Raw genomic sequence first — 20,245 nt, 5'->3', positions numbered from 1 at the left:
ACGTGTACTGCATTGGGGGGTTTGACGGCTTCATGCGCTTCAACACAGCCGAGCGCTACGACCCGGAAACTAATGAACGGACCATTATCCAGCCCATGCATGAGCGGCGACACGATGCCAGTGCCACCACCTTAAATGGCAAGGTAGGTTAATGGGAGGGCGTCTGACTGTGTTTACCCTCATTCTCAAGTCCAAGACTTGTGAGATAGATGAAATGGTGTTCCCCAATACCGGCCCTGGGGGCCAGATTCCAAACAGTTTGCAGATAAATTTCCCTATTCAAACACACCTAGTAAACTTGTTAATTAGCTGATTATAGTTTGCTCGAGATGGGAAATCTGCAAGCTGCATTGGATTCTGGCCCGCTAGTACGGAAATTGGGGAACCCTGTCCTACACTATCCATTGCACATACTTCTATGTTTGTGTCACGGTGAACTTTATCTGTAAATCTCCTACCTTGTGCCATGTGCTTCCTGTGGTCGGCTCCAGCTTCACTACGACCCTGTACTTTTTGGATCTCCATCTCAATCATTTACATCATGACACTCATCACTTTTGAATTGGTTTTCTTAGATATATATCTGTGGCGGCTACAATGGAGCTGATACACATGCTACTGTGGAGTGCTATGACCCACTCACTGGCGAATGGACCATAATCGCTCTCATGAGCACTCGCCCACGTGGCCTTAGGGTCGCTGCTTATCACGGGAAAATTTATGTGGTGAGTGACTCCTTTCTTGCACCTTGAACCATAGGTGACAAGTTTCAAGTTTTACCTATCTGTCTTTGCTACTGTCATGGATTGTGATTCCCTTAAACCAAACAAAATGTTCACTGTCAGAATAACTCACTGTGAAGGCTTATCTGAATGCATGTACAAAATATATACCACCCTCTTTAGCCTCCCTGCATTCATTTCTGGGTTATAAACGAATATGTTGGGGGACTCTGCTACAAGCTCGGGTAGTAAAGTTTCGATTTCTGATCACAGTTTTATATTCTCTAGTTCCAGACATAATTGTTGTTTTTGTCAGTGTCTGTTTAACTACAAATGCCATTTTTAGTAATAATAATAATAAAAGCAAAATATATGAGCATAAGGAGTCTTTTTTGAAGGCTCATGATTTTCCCCTAATTCTGCTGGTTTTCCCTCCACCCTAATCCCTGTCTTTGGTACAGTTAGGTTCACGTGTCTTTAACACAAATGAGTTATAAGCTTGTGAGACAATGGAAGCCTGCTTTCATAGGACTAAAATTCCTGAAAAGTTTGAGACTTTGGTAAAGCTGATATTTGCTTATCCTTTTGGTACCTGAGTGATCACTTGCTTTTGGTGTCTCCCCGGTGGGCGGTTCCAACGGGTCACATTACCTGCGGAGCGTCGAGGCCTATGACCCTGCGATGAACCACTGGCGTGCTGTGGTCCCCATGTTCACGGCACGAGGCCGTTTTGGCATCGCAGTGGTGGATGACCTACTGTTTGTGATGGGCGGCTCTGATGACGTCTGGGTTACAACCAAGGTGGAGTGTTACGATGCGGGGACAGGCAGCTGGTTTAGCGCCCAGGACATGAGCAGAGCCAACAGAGACTTCAGCTGCTGCGTAGTGCCTGCGCACCCCTGCATCGTACAGCACGCTGCACCTCGGTAGCCCCATGGCCACCCAGGAGGAGATAAACCCACCTGCCTGGTGGGTAACCTCAAGTACACCCCCCCTCAAATTCTTTCCCTAAAATGTACAGTGCTTACAGAACACTGGGATACTTTCTTAGTTTTCTAAGAATGCTGCAATGTAACCACACAAAGGAAACATGTTCAGTCTAACAATTATGTAGGAGCTCATGCATATGCAACAGTGTCTCTATAGCTATTTGGTGAATGCTGGGCTGGGAGGCGGGAAGAGACTACTTGTCTGTCACCAGGAGTCCGAGTATCAGATGATGGACATTTGTTCCTGTCATTTTCTGCTGTTCTTTTCTGAGACCATGATACCAATAGACACTGCTGCACTTTACCATACAGAGACATCTGGAAGCTGGGGAGGGCATCTGTGCTCCTTCAGCCACAGACAGACTGAGGCAGACGACAGGCAGGAGGACTGGAATAACAACAATTTAATTTGTTTTTCATTGATCATTGTTGACACACCACGAAATGTGAACAACGAAACAACGTTAAACAATATCGCTGGATGATTAAAATATATAAAATATATATAATCAGTTGTGCTATGGAATTTGTGTGTGTGTTTTTTAGCTAAAGGGTTAAACAAACACTTAATTGTATTCATCATACCATATATGAGTAACCCAGCCTTTGATCAGTTCCTTCACTCTATTGTTACAGATTTTCAGAAAACTACATCAGGATTATTGTTGTGTTTTGCATTTCATGTAAGATATAAAATCGAATCTGTATGTATGAAGTCAACCACCACACAGCGAATCTCCTCGGGATCCTGGCCGGCGATCCCCCAGGCAAATACACGGTCCAGTTCTACCAATCCATCGGCCATCCATCTGCCACAGCTACAGTAGGTGTTACATGTACGTGGGCGTCCCCTTGGTCTGGTCCAGCCGCTTGGGTCCTCAGCAATGAGGATCCTGCGACCCGGATCACCCTCAGGGAAACGCGCCACATGGCCGTAGTGCCCTAACTGACAATCCCTCACAATGCAGGTAATGTGCCCCCATTACCTGGAGATGCATGGCTTCATTGATCAAACTATCAATCTTCACTCAAGTTGGCACATTTGGTCTGAACAAATAAAATTTGCAGGCGGGGGAGGAGATTGATCGTGTAACCCAAAAGCACGGAACAAACTGTGTCTCATATGGGTTCAAACCAGGTCACAGTATTACATTTAATTGTGTAATATACAGAACAGGTGTAAACTCTAATCTTCATGTTTTGCAAATGACACGACTGAACTGATATGTTCCTTTTGCACATTAAAGAAACTGAATAAAAAAGGAACCCTCTTATTTACAGTTGTATGGGCCTACATTGGCATTGCTACAGTCAACAGTATTTTCAAATTGAAATATTGTACACTCTGTAAATTCATAATTCAAGTCATTTCTTTATTTCAATGCATAAAATTCCATCAGAGTTGCCCTTTCAGAACATGAGAAATGTGAAAAATTGAATAAAGTACAAACTGAAATCTTATTTTAATAAATATTTATTTTTGTCATAAGTCATAATATTCGAAAACACCCACCGTTAGTTTTGTTTCTTGGTTTGTCTCTCTGACTGTCTCACGGTTCCATCCAGGAAATGGAGTTGACTAGGACTGGGGAAATCCCCTAAAAATAATGCTACAATAGATTTTCCCAATCTCAATATTTAACAAGGGGACCAAGCATGCTAAATTGCCCGTAGATGTGCATGTGTGAATGCATGGTGTGTGAGTGTGCCCTGCAATGGGCTGGCCCCCCATCCTGGGTTGTTCCCTGCCTCATGCCCATTGCTTCCGGGATAAGCTCTGGACCCCCCCGCAACCCAGTAGGTTAAGCAGTTTGGACAATGGATGGATGGATGGATGGATGTATGGGACCAAGCACTGGTGATGGTGCATAGGGAGTGTCTGGCGGAGGTCCTCGTCCAGGAAATCTTTAACTCACATCTCCGGCAGAACTTCTCTTGCATCCCCAGATAGTCAGGGGATATTGAGCCTGAATGAACCATGTCCCAGGACTCCATTATTGAGGCAACAGTGTGGAGCTGTGGCCGTAAGGTTGTTGGTGCCTCATAGCATCATGGGTATCGGCAAAAAAATATATATATATTTTTGCACTCCCATGCTGCCCCGACATCATGCCAGCGCATTTTTGGGATTTCATGGGCACTGACTGGTTTTATATTGCCCTATTGTGGGGAGTGAGGGTGCCCTCCATTTGTGGGGTGTGCCTGCTGCCTGCCACACAGGGAGGAGAGGGGAGGGGCGGAGAGGAGAGAGGATGGGCGGGGCGGCGGGGGATTCTCCGGCTGGCTGGAGTGGCGTCAAATAACCAGCGCGCAAAATAAAGCAAAATAAAAACAAAGAAACAAAGACAAAAGCACCAGACTCTCGGGCTGGGGGATGGGTGTTGATATTGGAGTGCAAAATTAACACAGATGGAAGATGGACAAGTACTTTTGATTTGTGTCCTATTCTCAGTGTATGACGAATTATAATGGCTGTTTGTTAGCCGTTTGCATACTATCTTATGCGAAAACCGGACGACAGAATTCTGTTGTAGTCTAGCTGACTTAGCAAAAAAAATCCCTTACACTATAAGGATTATTATTATTATTATTTTTTTATTATTTAGGAAAGTCACCTTAGTGTAATTACAGAGTAATGCATTGCTTCCAAACACTGATGTTGTGATAGCCTATTCAATTAAATGCTTGTTATACATATAATTCTGAATATTTGATAAATTGGGCAAAATCATATGTTTGTTTTAAACATGAAAATGATGCATGCATGTATCAGAGTTTTATAGTGGGTTTCTATTCAGGGGCACTTCTGAAACATTTTGGAGCACCCTCTGCCACTGCCACCGCCCAAGATGAGGAGCCGTCCACCTCCTCAGCCACATATGTGTCTCCACAAATGTCTGATCCCGAGGATGAAGAGCCAATAGCAGCCACTTCAGGTGTGATTGTGCGTTGCCTGAGTGTGTGTGTGGCAAAATATTTTGCAAAGACTGTTCCGCCACCATGAATGCTGTGTATTCAAAATAACTTGTGTATGCTAATGCAAATGTATGCTCATAGAAATGCCTGGAGCTGAACCCCCTGAGGATAAGCCCATGCCTACAGAACCTGCAAACTGGCCTTCAGATATCACTGACAGCATTCGAATACCGCTGGTTTTGCAAAGGACCAAGTAAGGTAGCACCTGACTTTGTTTTTCCTAGAAATGAGGGTGATGGAAGAAGTTGCCACCAGCAGTATTTTAAGAAAACACTAGTTAGCGGTGAAAAGATGCCTAAAAGCTGGCTAGTATATTCTGAGAAAAACAACAGCCTTTTTTGCTTTTTTTTGTTTTCTAAAAGACACATCCGTTTAACAAGTTCTGGGCTGATAGATTGGAAGCATGCCAGTTCTCTTCTCACCTCACGTGACAATAGTCCTGAACACCATAACTCCATGAAAGCATGGAAAGAGCTGGTAGTGAGGATTAAAAATGGTGAAACAATTAACAAACAAGAGATGGCACTTCTGCAGGCTGAGAAAATAAGATGGAGAGCGGCGCTGACTCGTCTCACTATTATCACTCAGTCTCTCGCAATCAGAAATTAAGCACTAAGGGGACACACAGAAACATTGTTTTCTCCATCAAATGGCAATTTTCTAAAAGAAGTTGAACTCATGGCAAGGTTTGATCCCATAATGCAAGAGCATATTAACCGTGTCCAGAAAGGCACTTGCAGTCAGTCATTGAGGAGGAGGTGGGATCAGACAGATTCAGCATTTGTACAGTGGTGTGGTGTGACATCCTGAACCAAACCCACCATGTGAGCAAGCTCATGCAGTCTCCCAACATGCATGTGGATGTAGCGGGCAATCTCCTCAAAAAGACAGAGAGAGGTCTCCGCAAGTACAGGGCAACAGGCTTTGCATCTGCACAAATGTCAGCCAAAGATATGTGTGAGGACATGAACGTAGAGGCTGTTCTACAGCAGAAAAGACAGAGAACTACAAAGCGGCACTTCTCTCACAAATCATTTGATGAGCCATTGAGTGATGACTTAAAGAACCTGGAGGTGACCTTTTTTAATGTTGTTGTTGATGCTGCAGTGTCTTCCATCCAAGAGAGATTCACCACATTGGAAAATGTGGGACAGAAATTTGGAGGACTGACACATTTTCCAAATCTCTCAAATGATGACCTCACTGAACAGTGTAAGACCCTCGGTGCTACTTAGCTTTTTCAGGACCAATCAGACTTGGATGCCGGAGAGCTTGCACAGGAGATTAAGAATTCGTCTGACTTACCATCAAAATCTATGACCTGTCTTGAGCTGCTGAACTTTGTGCATGACAGCGAACTCTCAGAAATATACCCAAATTTGTGCATTGCTCTGAGAATTGCAGTTACTCTACCTGTAACTGTGGCTTCAGCAGAGAGGAGCTTTTCAAAGCTGAAACTTGTGAAGACATATCTGAGGTCCACTATGTCTCAAGAACGCCTCACTGGCCTTGCTATCATCAGCATTAATCATGCAATTGCTGGCCAGATTTCATATGATGACATTATTGATGACTTTGCATCAAGGAAGTCAAGGAAGGTCCTGATATAGATGACAATTATTTCATATCACTGTGTGTTGTGCAAAGTGCAATCATGTTAATTGTGTCATTTAGGAATGCCTTATTTTAATTGTATCTGCCTTTTATACTTATTTAATATAATAATTTTATATGTATGTCTTATTTTGACTTCTGTGCGTGCTTGTTTTATATTTAAAGTTATATTTATTTAAAGTTCTATTTGATGATGAGATGATGATGAGAACCCTTTATTGCTGTTGCAATACACCATGTCACTAGTCACAAGTACCAGCGAAAAACTGGCCATCAACCGACCATACATTTTATATGTATGTCATATTTTGACTTCTGTGTGTGCTTGTTTTATATTTAACGTTATATTTATATGTTAGTTATTATGTTTGTTTGTGTGTGCATATATCTATATCCAGTTAAATTCAGTATGTTTCGGACAACAGTTTTTTTTTACGATAAAATATGTTAATGTACAATCCTTAATATGTCTTGTGTGTGTGTGGGTGGGTAAAAGTAATTAATTTACTTTGGGATTTTAGATACAGTAAGATATTATACACAGACCTAAATAATTACATAAACACAGTCGTTGCTGTTTCAGTTCCATCCTACCATTTATATTGTCACAGTGAACTATATCCTAAGATGTACTTGTACAACGTTTGTATATAGTATAGCATGAAAAATAATAATAATAAAAAAACTCAGCCAGAGTAGAATTGTTTATATATATATAAATATATAAAACACTCGTGCGCTCTTGCGTTGTGTACACCAAAAATGACGATTCCACCATACACTGCGGCTAGGCTATATCGAGTGTGATGTTAGCTGCAAAAGACGCAAGCTGATCCCAACTTCACTTTGCTACACGTCCACTGTAAAAGCAGGGCCACAAATAAAACACCAAATACGTCTCTGTGCTCAATTCAAACGGAAAATGTCGCCAAATCCATTCGCCATTTCACTATGTGCTGGCTAGTCATGGCGCGAGCATTAGCGACGGACGCGAACAGCTTCAGCTTATCTTGCCACAATTCAGCTCGACTGTTTAAACTTCAGCCAAACACAACATTCTGTGTTAAGTGAGAATTCTAACGAGAAATAATAATTACTCACATCGTTCAATGGGCGCCCTCGGAATATCTGTCCTGCCGCTACTCCCATCCACTTCTAACTTAACTCGTCCATCTGTGTGGGGGTGCGCAAGAACGATGGGTGCCGTGAAGCTGCAGGAAAACAAACTTATAAACCTGCACGGAAATATATTAAACGTGGAGGAGTTAGTCGGCAGAAGTGAGGAATTACAAAAAAAAAAAAACGATTTCTCAAGAAAAGATCATAAAACAGGAAAATGGTCAATAGCACATGGAGTGATATTGCACACTGTACCTTGATTGTAACATAACTGCTCTATAATATATAATCGATTATATGCAATAGCGTTCAGGATTTGGGTGAAGTGTACACAGCACAATAATCATTGTGATAATTCCACACTTGCTGCAATACGTTTTCATGACTGTATTGGGGATATATGCGGTCCGATAAATACGTCCGCCTTGTGCTAAATGTGGACCAAAACAGACGGACTACGCAGCCCAATTTTCAAGGACCATTTTTGTTCTAAATAAAGGCCACAACGGGCCGACCAGATTTAGCCCATAAAATAATGTCCTGTGGACATTTGTTGCTCAGTGGCTTATGTTTAAGGTGGAAACTAGGGAATAAGATACGAACTTTAACCTCGTTCCTGACAGACATGTGAAGGACCGTTTTTGTTTTTCAGTTTTAGAAACGCAGCTGAGGAGAAAAAATATGATTTATTTTTTTTTTATTAATTAAGGAACTATTTTATTTATTTCGGGAATTCGTGATTTGACAATTCATACATAATACAAAACGTAAATGCTAAGATAAGCACGGTATACATTTACCAAAAGTGATATTAAAAACATTTCACTTGTTCTTCTTGTACAGCTGATTGCGCATAGAAAATATTTCCCCCCAATAAATTTCGAATCTCAAATATAGATTTAAAAATAAACGTTACGGTATCTTAGAACACTGTGACGCAAAAGTGCGGTTTTTGCGTATTAGAACGTATGTACGTCATTTCGAGTGGTATAAAAAGGAGAAAGAGACGAGACATCCACATTTTTGAATAATGATGGCACACGACATGGAGCGAGTACTGATGTCCCCGGCGTTCGAAGTGTTCAACAAGCTTCGGCTGGCAGGACAGCTCTGTGACATGGTCCTCATCGCAGACGGTGTTCAGTTCAACGCCCATAGAGTGATTCTGTGTGGCTGTAGCTCCTACTTCCAGTAAGTAGCTGTGACCCATATATGAAGATGCGAAAACAGCAAGGAGTCAGTTTTTATCTCTCATTAGCAATGACTTCTCCTTGGCAATAAGGCTCTAGGATGACAGAAAGTTTATATTAATATATATTATATTAAATTATATTAATGTAGGTCAGTGCTGATCAGAAATATTTCTGATAAGTGTACCACCTTAACTTTTACCATATAATAATAATAATAATAATAATAACAATAATAATGGTATAAATATATAAAAAGGGGACCATGTCAAACAGGAAAAACAAAGTATTCCAGGGGACTTGCCCACCAGCCCAACTAAAATATATTAAAGGGGGAGCTACTGTTGGAAAAATAAGAGTTAAAGCCCCTGGTCCCTAGTTCTTTGATGCCTATGTGATCATCTGTAGCAGGGCGTCCTTATCTCTGGTTTATTTCCATTTGGGGGTCCCTGGTTCAGAAGATTTAGAAAACCCCTTAATTAACTTTGCCTGCAAAACCCATATTTATTAGATGAGTCACTTCTGGATTGTGTTTCAGGGCTCTGTTCGCCAGTGACTGGAGTGATTCAGGAAAGCGGGAGTACCAACTCCCAGGCATTTCCCCTGAAACATTGAGGCAGGTCATCGAGTACGCCTACACATACTCTGTGGTCATCACAGCTGACAATGTGGAGAACCTCCTGGCAGCTGCTGATTATCTCAGTGTCCTGGGCATCGTACAGCGCTGCTGTGACTTCCTGCATGAGCATCTCTGCCTTGACAACTGTGTTGGGCTTGTCAAAATCGGAGAAGTCTACTGCCTCAATGAGCTGCACCAGTCTGCATTCAAATTCCTCCTGAAGAACTTTAAGGAGGTTGCCATCACATCAAACGATTTCCTAGAACTCACGCTCGAAGAACTTTGTGACATCATGGAGCGGGATGAACTGAATGTCAGAGAAGAAGATGTGGTGTTTGACGCCATCCTCCGTTGGATCGAGCACGAGCCTGCCACCCGAGAGGCCCACATTTCAGTTCTGTTGCCCAAGGTGAGTATAGTTATACTATGTTCGCATTGACTTGTGTATATAACAATAGAATGCTCATTGAGTGAAGTCTTTATTACTGTAGCTAGAGACTGAACCTTCATTTCCATGTCCCATAAGTCTATAACCAAGGCTTCCAGGTATTACACTTGGGAGGAGAGTGTAACAAATAATGGAAAACAACACACTGACATAAAATAAGTGTTAGCTGACACATCTGAGACTTTCTATGTAAATGGCTACAGCTAAAGAAATTAAAATTTGCACTTCCTGCTGTATCCTTAATGTTAGGAATTGCTCATCTCCAGAGATTCACAGAAAGCACTAAGGAACTCATGGGAATTCTCTCATTCTTGATTTCTGTGTAGGTTCGCATGGCTCGTATGGATCCAGAATATTTTATGAAGATCGTCAAAAACAACGATCTAGTGAAGGCCAATGCGGCGTGCAGGCGAATTATCAGCGATGTCTTAAAGGTCATCTATGATCTTGACGAAAGTCCACTCTCTGACTTTGAGAACCCGCTGATCCGCCCACGCTTGCCCTCTGACATTTTGCTGGCTGTTGGTGGTTGGAACATGCGCACTACCAACTGCATCGATGCGTATGACACACGGGCCGACCGCTGGGTGGATATCACGCAGGAGGAGCAGACCAACCTAGCTGGTCATGGCATGGTGTACCATAATGGATTTGTGTACTGCATTGGGGGGTTTGATGGCCAAAACTCTATTAATACCGTGCGCAGATATGACCCGATCACACGAGCATGGCAGCAGATGGCCCCAATGCACTGGCAGCGCTGCAATATTAGTGTGGTCGTGCTTGATGGGTTCATCTACGCCATGGGTGGCCATATTGGTTTCAGGCCCCTCAATAAAGTAGAGCGGTACAACCCAGTAACCAACAAATGGACCCAGATCGAGCCCATGAATGAGAGGCGAAACGATGCCAGTGCCACCACCCTGAATGGCAAGGTAGGGTAATGGGAGGGCGTCTGCCTGTGTTTACCTTCATTTTCCCCTTGAAATTGAGTATTTTACTCAATCATAAGTTCTCTTTCTCTTCAGATTGCTGATTTTAATCCATAATTACTATGTTCAATAAATTTAAGTATTTGCATAAATGCATTATTGGTCTCCATTAGGGGCACATTGGGTAGTGCTGTGGTGTCATATCCAAGACTTGTGAGATAGATGAAATGGTGTTCCCATGTCAGGTTTCCTTTATTCTGTTCCTGGCGGAGCAGAATTCAAAACTCTTTGCAGATTTCCCTTTTCAAACAGCCATACTAAACCTGAAAATTAGCTGATTATGGTGTGTTTGAGAAGGGAAATCTGCAAACTGTGTTCCGCCAGGACCGGAACTGGGGAACCCTGTCATACACTATGCATAGCATATACTTTTATTTTTGAGTCACAATGAACTTCATCTGTAACCTCCAAACCCCAGTCATATACAGTATAACGGTGTTCACAGTTAAATTGTTTTTCATAGATATACATCTGTGGGGGCTTCAATGGAACAGAGAGCCTTTCTACAGTGGAGTGCTTTGACCCCCTCACTAATGAATGGAGCTTGATCACTCCAATGAGCACTCCCCGTCACAGCCTTGGAGTCACGGCGTATAGAGGGAAGATCTATGCGGTGAGTGATTCCTTTCTGTGTCAAATCTCACATTTTACCTGTAAGACTCATGGTTTTTTTGTCTTTGCTGCTGTGTCTTTCATTGTGATGCATTTAAACCAAACAAAACAGTTAAATGCCAGAAATACCTGCTGCAAAGGCTTATCTTAATACACATAAAAAACATATATGCTACCCTCTTTAGCCTCCCTGCATTTATTTCTGGGTTATAAATGGATCTGCTGGGGGTCTCTGCTACTAGCTCGGGCTGTAAAGTTTAGATTTTTTATTAATTATTTTCCCTAGTTCCAGATATAATTGGTCAGATTGTTGTTTTTTTCAGTGTCTGATTAGCTTCAAGTGTTCGTTTTAAGTAATAACAATAAAAAAGCAAAATATATTAGCATAAGGAGTCATTTTTGAAGGCTCACAGTTTTCACCGAATCATACAAGTATTCTGTTGCCCAAATCCATGTTTTCATTGCATATAGGTTGACATGTGTATATAAGCTTGTGTCATTTATAGACAATGGGAGGTTCTAAAGAGCCTGCCTTCATAGGGTGAAAATTGCTTAAGAGTTCATGACTTTGGGAAAGTTGATGTTTGCCCATCCTTTTGGCAACCAAGTGATAATGAATCTTTGGCATCTCTCAGGTGGGCGGTATCAACAGGCCTGATGACCTGCAGACCATGGAGGTCTATGACCCTACCACAAACCGCTGGCATGCTGTGGCACCCATGTCCACACCGCGCAGTGAATTTGGCATCGCAGTGGTGGACGACCTCCTGTTTGTGATGGGCGGCCACGATGGGTTTAGGGTAACTAACAAGGTGGAGTGTTATGATGCGGGGACAGGCAGCTGGTATCGTGCGCAGGACATGAGCAGAGCCAGAAAACACTTCAGCTGCTGCGTAGTGCCTGCGCACCCCCGCATCATAAAATACGCTTCACCTCGTTAGTCCCTAACGGCCACCAAGGAGGAGAGAAACCCATCTGCCCACAACAGCATGCCCAGTACGTAACCTCATTTACACCCCCAACCCCGAATTCTTTCCCTATAATATACAGTGAGTTTCTATTGACACCTCTTTTTTTCCCCAGACTCTGCTTCCTCATTGGAAGGTGTGTTGGTGGGATCGAGGTCTTTGAAGTCAAGGCTGTCCGGAAGTCATTTTCCATGGCCTCGCTAAGCTCCTCCCACACCTGAGTTTTTGCCTCGACGACCGCCGAAGCCGCATTCCATCATTTCATCACCGCTGTCCACCAGCGGGTTCGGGGAATGCCGCCACAACAGGCACCGACCACCTTACGGCCACAGCTCCAGTCAGCCGCCTCCACAACGGAGGCATGGAACAAGGCCCATTCGGACTCAATGTCCCCTGCGTCCTCCAGGACATGGGAGAAGCTCTGCTGGAGGTCGGAGTTGAATCTTCTCCTGACATTGCATACTTAAAATAAAGTTCTCTTTTTTATATTATCTAGTTTGTGAAAGCGTCATAAATTTCCCATTTTGGATAAATGTTGTTTGAATATACTCCTTCGTTCTCGTTTGACGGTTCTCTTCAGAAATTCCGCTGCAACCATCTGTGATTACTAATTAAGCACTAAGGTTTTTCGTAATCAATTGAAATACTGGTTTAGTGCAGCCCCTTCCCCTGGGACCTACAGTAAACATAACTGGCAACTTGAATTTGGAGAAGTGATGTTACCTCTGGATTGATTACAGTATGTACTGTACACAATATTATATTGTGGGTGTCAGAGTTTGCGTGTGCGAACGGGCAGGCTGGCAGGAAGGAGGCAGGGAAGGACGAAGCAGGGAGGTAGAATACGGGGAAAACTGGGGTTTTATTAGGGGGAAGACGGCTATGGGCAGAACGGGACATGACAACAGCACTAACATCAATGACGGACATCGGACAGGGCAAGATGTGGACTGATATAGACAAAAGACATGGCGAAACGACAAGGTACAGCTGGGCATGATAGGGGAAGCACACGTGGATAATCAGGGGGCGTGGCACACAACGATCGTATGAGCCGGGCATGACAGTGGGCCTGCGTTCATAGTGGGGTACCGTAGGGTTCAATTTTAGGACCAGTACTGTTCCTAATTTACATTAATGATATTGACACCAATACATACAGTAAACTGGTTACATTTGCAGACGACACCAGGGTGGGTGGCGTAGCAGATATTGATCTAGCAGCGGAGAGGCTACAACGGGATCTGGATTTAATTAGCGACTGGGCTGATACCTGTCAGATGAAATTTAACATACAGTAGATACATGTAAGATAATCATTCAGAGAGCAGAAATATAAAGTACAGATATTTTACGGGTCCCACTGAAATAAAGGTAGCTGATTATGAGAAAGATCTCGGTGTGTATGTTGATGCTTCCATGTCCCACTTTCGCCAGTGTGGGGAAGCAATAAAAAGGCCAATAGGATGTTGGGTTACAACTCTAGGTGTGTGGAGTTTAAGACAAGGGAAGTGATGCTACGATTATACATTGCTCAAAAAAATTTAAGGAACACTTTTTAATTAGAGTATAGCATCAAGTCCATTAAACTTCTGGGATATTGATCTGGTCAGTTAAGTAGTGGAGGGGGTGGTTAATCAGTTTCAGCTGCTTTGGTGCTAATGAAATTATGAACAGGTGAACTAGAGGGGTAACAATGAGACGACCCCCAAAACAGGAATGGTTTAACAGGTGGAGGCCACTGGCATTTTTCCCTCATCATCTTTTCTGGTGGTTTTTTCACTAGTTTTGCATTTGGCGACGGTCAGTGTCACTACTGGTAGCATGAGGCGATACCTGGACCCTACAGAGGTTGCACAGGTAGTCCAACTCCTCCAGGATGGCACATCAATACGTGCCATTGCCAGAAGGTTTGCTGTGTCTCCCAGCACAGTCTCAAGGGCATGGAGGAGATCCCAGGAGACAGGCAGTTACTCTAGGAGAGCTGGAGAGGGCCATAGAAGGTCCTTAATCCATCAACAGGACCGGTATCTGCTCTTTTGTGCAAGGAGGAACAGGATGAACACTGCTGAAGCCCTACAAAATGACCTCCATCAGGCCACTGGTGTGAATGTTTCTGATTGTTTGGTCAGAGACAGACTTCATGAGGGTGGCTTGAGGCCCCAACGTCCTCTAGTGGGCCCTGTGCTCACTGCCCAGCACCATGGAGCTCGATTGCCATTTGCCATAGAATACCAGAATTTGCAGGTCTGCCACTGGCACCCTGTGCTTTTCACAGATGAGAGCAGGTTCATCCTGAGCACATGTGACAGATGTGAAAGGGTCTGGAGAGCCTATGGAGAACATTATGCTGCCTGCAGCATTGTTCAGCATGACCAGTGTAAGGAAGAGGACTCCCTTACTATTATTTATATTGTAATTTGTATAGCACGTTAGCAGCACATCCTCCTTTTTAATAACAGCACTTTATTTAGCTTCGGACTTTAACCATGGATTTGCACAGAACAGTTGCAAACAAAGTTTATTTATTGAATATTTATTGGGAATTTTAAAATCAGTTGGTAGCCTTGTTTCAGATACTGCACAGCGGCTCCTCATCAAGGAAGGTGGTGGTGTCTGTGAAAAGGAATGGTGATTGAGGGAGAATAAGGTTTACCAGTAAGGACAACTAATGCAGATGGGTGGGGGTGAAAGATCTAGAATTAAAGGGGGTGCAAAGAAGTAATTGTAAGATGTAGTTACTCACCTTTCTTTCCTGTGTTCTCTCCAAGGTGTTTGGGCAAATATTTCCCTAGGGTCCAGACACCATTTAAAGGTTCCGGGAGAGACCATGGCTTAAGGAAGGGTGGGGAATCTTTTGTGCTGGGGTTTGGGGTTTTATAATATGGGTTTTTTGGGTAAGATTAAAGAGGAAGATGTTTATTAATATGAAAATGTGAAATGTAGTTGTATATTTATTTATGTAGGTTGATGTGTTGTGTACTATGGTGGAAGGGGGGGATTTAAGAAATTACCTGTGAGTGGAAGAATGGTTTAGTCTGTGACAGCTGAAAGTATTGAAGGCTGCCAGTTGTCATTAGAGGGTTTTGTTTTTTTTTTTCTTTTTTGCTGTGAAGACGCTCGACGTGTGAGATGCTTGTAAGAAGAGCTGCATGGAAAATAAATACGTGTTGTTCCACTGCATTTGGGGTAGTCTTTCTCACTGTAAATCCAGCCGCTGAGGGCCACCGTATTACAGTACAACCGGTTTGGTGGTGGGTCAGTGATGGTCTGGGGAGGCATATCCATGGAGGGACGCACAGACCTCTACAGGCTAGACAACGGCACCTTGACTGCCATTAGGTATCAGGATGAAATCCTTGAACCCACTGTTAGACCCTATGCTGGTGCACGACAATGCCCGGCCTCATGTGGCAAGAGCATGTAGGCAGTTCCTGGAGGATGAAGGAATTGATACCATTGACTGCCCCCCACGCTCGCCTGACCTAAATCCAATAGAACACCTCTGGGACATTATGTTTCATCCATCCAATGGCACCAGGTTGCACCTCAGACTGTCCAGAAGCTGTGAGATACCCTGGTCCAGATCTGAGAGGAGATCCCCCCCAGGACACCATCCGTGGTCTCATTAGGACCATGGATCGATATTGTCAGGCATGCATACAACCATGTGGGGGGCATACAAACTACTGAGTATGATTCTGAGCTACTGTAATAAAATGACAGCCAATGGACTAGCCTACCGCATCATTTTTCACTTTGATTTTCGTGGTGGCTTTGAGTTCAGCTCTCTGTAGGTTGATAATTTCATTTCCATCAATCGATGTGGCATCCTTTCATTCCTAACACATTACCCAGTCTACATCAGTATAGATATCCAGCATGATTTTTTTCCCCATTGATGTCTGATGTGTTTTCAAAGTGTTCCTTTAATTTTTTGAGCAGCGTATAAATTCCTTGGTAAGACCCCACCTAGAATATTGTGTGCAGGTTTGGTCACCATACCTTAAGAAGGACACTGCTGCCTTGGAAAAGGTGCAACGTAGGGCCACGAGAATAATTCCTGGTCTTAGAGGAATGTTTTATGAGGAGAGGTTAGCTGAGCTGAATCTGTTTAGCCTCGAGCAAAGGAGACTATGGGGGGACATGATCCAGGTGTATAAGATTCTAACAGGTCTGGATGCTGTTCAGCCAAATGGCTATTTTAATATTAGTTTAAATACCAGATCTCGTGGCCATAACTGGAAATTAGCGGGAGGACATTTTAAAACAAATTTGAGGAAGCACTTCTTTACAAAGCATGTAGTTAGAGTATGGTATAGTCTTCCTGTTAGTGTAGCACAAGCTAAAACCCTGGTTTCCTTTAAATCAGAACTAGATAAGATTTTAACAACTCTGAGCTATTAGTTAACTTCTCCCCAAATGAGCTTGATGGCCAAATGGCCTCCTCTCGTTTGTGAATTTCTTATATTCTTATACATAATATACAAAGCTATTCTCAAATGAAAATGAAACGGTTTCATTCCCGCTGCAATTTCCCACGTCGATTAACGACACATGATTCTGCAGCCTCGCTGAAATAGATGTGAAGGGTACATTCAGGGTACATTTTTTTTTAATTTGTGGAATCTTAACCGAAGTGAAAAGACAGGAGGACAAAATATTATACATTTAATAATTTTAGATTTATTGGTGTTTTAATCTGGGGAATTTGTGATTTGACTATTCATACATAATGCAAAACTAAAACATAAATTCTGAGATGAACATAGTATACATGTACCAAAAACATTTCACTTGGTCTTCTTGTACAGCTGATTGTGCAAACAAAATATTTTTTCACAATAAATTTGTAACTGGGGGTATTTTCCTACCGGTGTATTTTACGTAATATTAAATTATCTGAGATCAGATGCCTCATCTTGAATGAGTTAATGCCGGTGAAACTCATCTGGGATAAGTCGGTTTTTCAAAAGTAGCTGTGTTAGAAAACTTGATCGGCAAGTCTCTCATTGGCTTCCACATTTTGTTAAAAATAAAAAGCAGGGCGCATGACTATCTGGTCAATCAATTTCGAATCGCAAATATAGATGAATAAAAATAAAAAAAATCAGTATGTTAGGACACTGACACAAAAGTGCAGTGTTTGCGTTTTAGAACATATCGTCACTATGCTGATGTACACGTCCGTTGCTGGTCATTACATGATATAAAAAGGAGAAAGAGACGAGACATCCACATTTTTGAATAATGATGGCACACGACATGGAGCGAGTACTGATGTCCCCGGCGTTCGAAGTGTTCAACAAGCTTCGGCTGGCAGGACAGCTTTGTGACGTGGTCCTCATCACAGACGGTGTTCAGTTCAACGCCCATAGAGTGATTCTGTGTGGCTGTAGCTCCTACTTCCAGTAAGTAGCTGTGACCCATATATGACGATGCCAAAACAGCAAGGAGTCAGTTTTTATCTCTCGTTAGCAATGATTTCTCCTTGGCAATAAGGCTCTACGATGACAGAACGTTTATATTAATATATATTATATTAAATTATGTTAATGTAGGTCAGTGCTGATCAGAAATATTTCTAAGTGTACCACCTTAACTTTTAACATATAATAATAATAATAATAACAACAATAATAATGGTATAGATATGAAAAGGGGACCATGTCAAACAGGCAAAACAAAGTATTCCGGGGCACTTGGCCACCAGCCCAAGTGAAAAATATTAAAGGGGGAGCTAATGTTGGAAAAATAAGAATTAAAGCCCCTGGTCCCTAGTTCTTAGATGCCTATTTGATCATCTGTAGCAGAGGGTCCTTATCTCTGGTTGATTTCCATATGGGGGTCCCTGGTTCAGAAGATTTAGAAAACCCCTTATTTAACTTTGCCTGCAAAACCCATATTTATTAGATGAGTCACTTCTGGATTGTGTTTCAGGGCTCTGTTCGCCAGTGGCTGGAGTGATTCAGGAAAGCGAGAGTACCAACTCCCAGGCATTTCCCCAGAAACACTGAGGCAGGTCATAGAGTACGCCTACACGTACTCTGTGGTCATCACAGCTGACAATGTGGAGAACCTCCTGGCAGCTGCTGATTATCTCAGTGTCCTGGGCATCGTGCAGCGCTGCTGTGATTTCCTGCATGAGCAGCTCTGCCTTCAGAACTGCATTGGCCTTTTAAAAACTGCCGATGGTTACGGCCTCAGCGAGCTGCACCAGTCTGTTTTCAGCTTTATCCTTAAGAACTTCAAGGAGGTTGCCAGCATCTCAGAGGAGTTCATAGATCTGTCCCTGCAAGAACTTTGCGACATTATTGAGAAGGATGAGCTGAATGTGAAACAGGAAGATGCGGTGTTTGAGGCCATCCTCCAGTGGATCGAGCACGAGCCTGCCACCCGAGAGGCCCACATTTCAGTTCTGTTGCCCAAGGTGAGTATAGTTATACTATGTTCGCATTGACTTGTGTATATAACAATAGAATGCTCATTGAGTGAAGTCCTTATTACTGTAGCTAGAGACCGAACCTCCATTTCCATGTCCGATAAGTCTACAACCAAGGCTTCCAGGTATTACACCTGGGAGGAGAGTGTAACAAATAATGGAAAACAACACACTCAAATATCTTACATTAAACAAGTGTTAGCTGACACATCTGAGACTTTCTATGTAAATGGCTTCAGCTAAAGAAATTACAATTTGCACTTACTGCTGTATTCTTAATGTTAGAAATTGCTCATCTCCAGAGATTCACAGAAAGCACAAAGGAACTCATGGAAATTCTCTCATTCTTGTTTCCTGTGTAGGTTCGCATGGCTCGTATGGATCCGGCGTACTTTATGAAGATCGTCAAAGCTAACGATCTGGTGAAGGCCAATGCGGCGTGCAGGCCAATTATCAGTGATGTATTGAAGATCATATATGATCTCGACGATAAAAGTCCACAATCTGACTTTGAAAGGCCACTGATCTGGCCGTCTGGTCGGGGTCTGGGCTGGTGCGCTTCTCGGCTGCTGCGGGGTCTGGGGTGGTCTTCTGGTCTCCTCGCCAGAGGACAAAAATGGGGTCCACATAGAGTATATATGGGGAGTGAGAGTATGTGTACAGCGTTCATTTCTGTGTATCTCTATGTTGGGTGAATGTGTAAATATTTGTTTATGTGTGCATGAGGGTGGGAACGTATGCTTGTGTATGTGTGTGCCTGTTTGTCTATACGCATGTGTCAGGTTGGGTCCTAGACTCCACCCGAAATAACATCTCGGGCTCTATTCCCCCCCGCCACACTCCCTGCCGGTGGATGGGGCCCCCGGCCGCTGGTGCGTTGGTGGTTCTCGATGTCCGGGGCTGGGTGCTCGGGTGGGTGCTGGCTCGCCCTCGGCGGTTGCCTGGCGGGATTTGGCCCTCCTGGCTCTGTCGGGCCCTTGCTGGGGGGTAGGGGGGCCCTTGATTCTCTGGGCCCAGGGCCTGGTTTGCCGTGGTGGGGCCGGCCGCCAGTGGAGCCTGCGGGCTCGCCGCCACGGCCCCCTGGGGCTCCTGCACGGTGGCTGCCGGATGGCCTCCCTCCGGAGCTCTCCTCTGCCCTTTTCTGGGTGAGGGGCTGCTATTCTCCCTGCGGTGGTCCTCCGGGGGCTCCCATGCCCTGGGGGGCCTCTGGCGGTCTGGGTTCCGGGCCTCCTCCGTGTCTGCTTCATGTCCTGAGGGATGGGGCTGTGGCTCCCCACACACACTAAAAGAAAAAGAAAGGCCACTGATCCGCCCACTCCTGCCCGCTGACATCTTATTGGCCATTGGTGGCTGGAATTTCCGCAAAACCAATTGGATTGAAGCCTATGACACCCGGGCCGACCACTGGGTCGATGTAACGGAGGGGCAGGAGACTCGCCAGTCCGCCCATGGCAGTGTGTACTTAAATGGCTTCGTGTATTGTTTTGGGGGTTTTGATGGCCACAATTGTACGCAGATTTGACCCCGTCGCACGGACATGGCAGCACATGGCAC

At 43.7% G+C, this 20,245-nt stretch overlaps 2 protein-coding genes across 2 annotated transcripts; both read left to right on the top strand.

Moving 5' to 3' along the window:
* Window positions 1-8,424: 8,424 nt before the first annotated feature.
* LOC125722853 (kelch-like protein 10) lies at window positions 8,425-12,740 on the top strand. The gene is made up of 6 exons (XM_048999030.1): window positions 8,425-8,611; window positions 9,149-9,638; window positions 10,004-10,612; window positions 11,133-11,282; window positions 11,917-12,277; window positions 12,365-12,740. The coding sequence occupies exons 1-5, from the start codon at window positions 8,451-8,453 to the stop codon at window positions 12,220-12,222; spliced, it is 1,716 nt and encodes a 571-aa protein (XP_048854987.1). The 5' UTR covers window positions 8,425-8,450; the 3' UTR covers window positions 12,223-12,277; window positions 12,365-12,740.
* A 5,471-nt stretch (window positions 12,741-18,211) lies between these two features.
* LOC125722869 (kelch-like protein 10) lies at window positions 18,212-19,694 on the top strand (the record flags this gene model as incomplete). Its single annotated transcript, XM_048999074.1, has 3 exons — window positions 18,212-18,679; window positions 19,054-19,152; window positions 19,683-19,694. Coding segments are annotated over 3 exons (579 nt in total), but the record flags the coding sequence as incomplete, so codon positions are not given.
* Between the last annotated feature and the right edge of the window lie 551 nt (window positions 19,695-20,245).

This window comes from Brienomyrus brachyistius, unplaced genomic scaffold (assembly GCF_023856365.1).
Source record: "Brienomyrus brachyistius isolate T26 unplaced genomic scaffold, BBRACH_0.4 scaffold43, whole genome shotgun sequence".
NCBI lineage: Eukaryota > Metazoa > Chordata > Actinopteri > Osteoglossiformes > Mormyridae > Brienomyrus > Brienomyrus brachyistius.
This window is presented reverse-complemented; position numbering and strand designations above follow the sequence as displayed.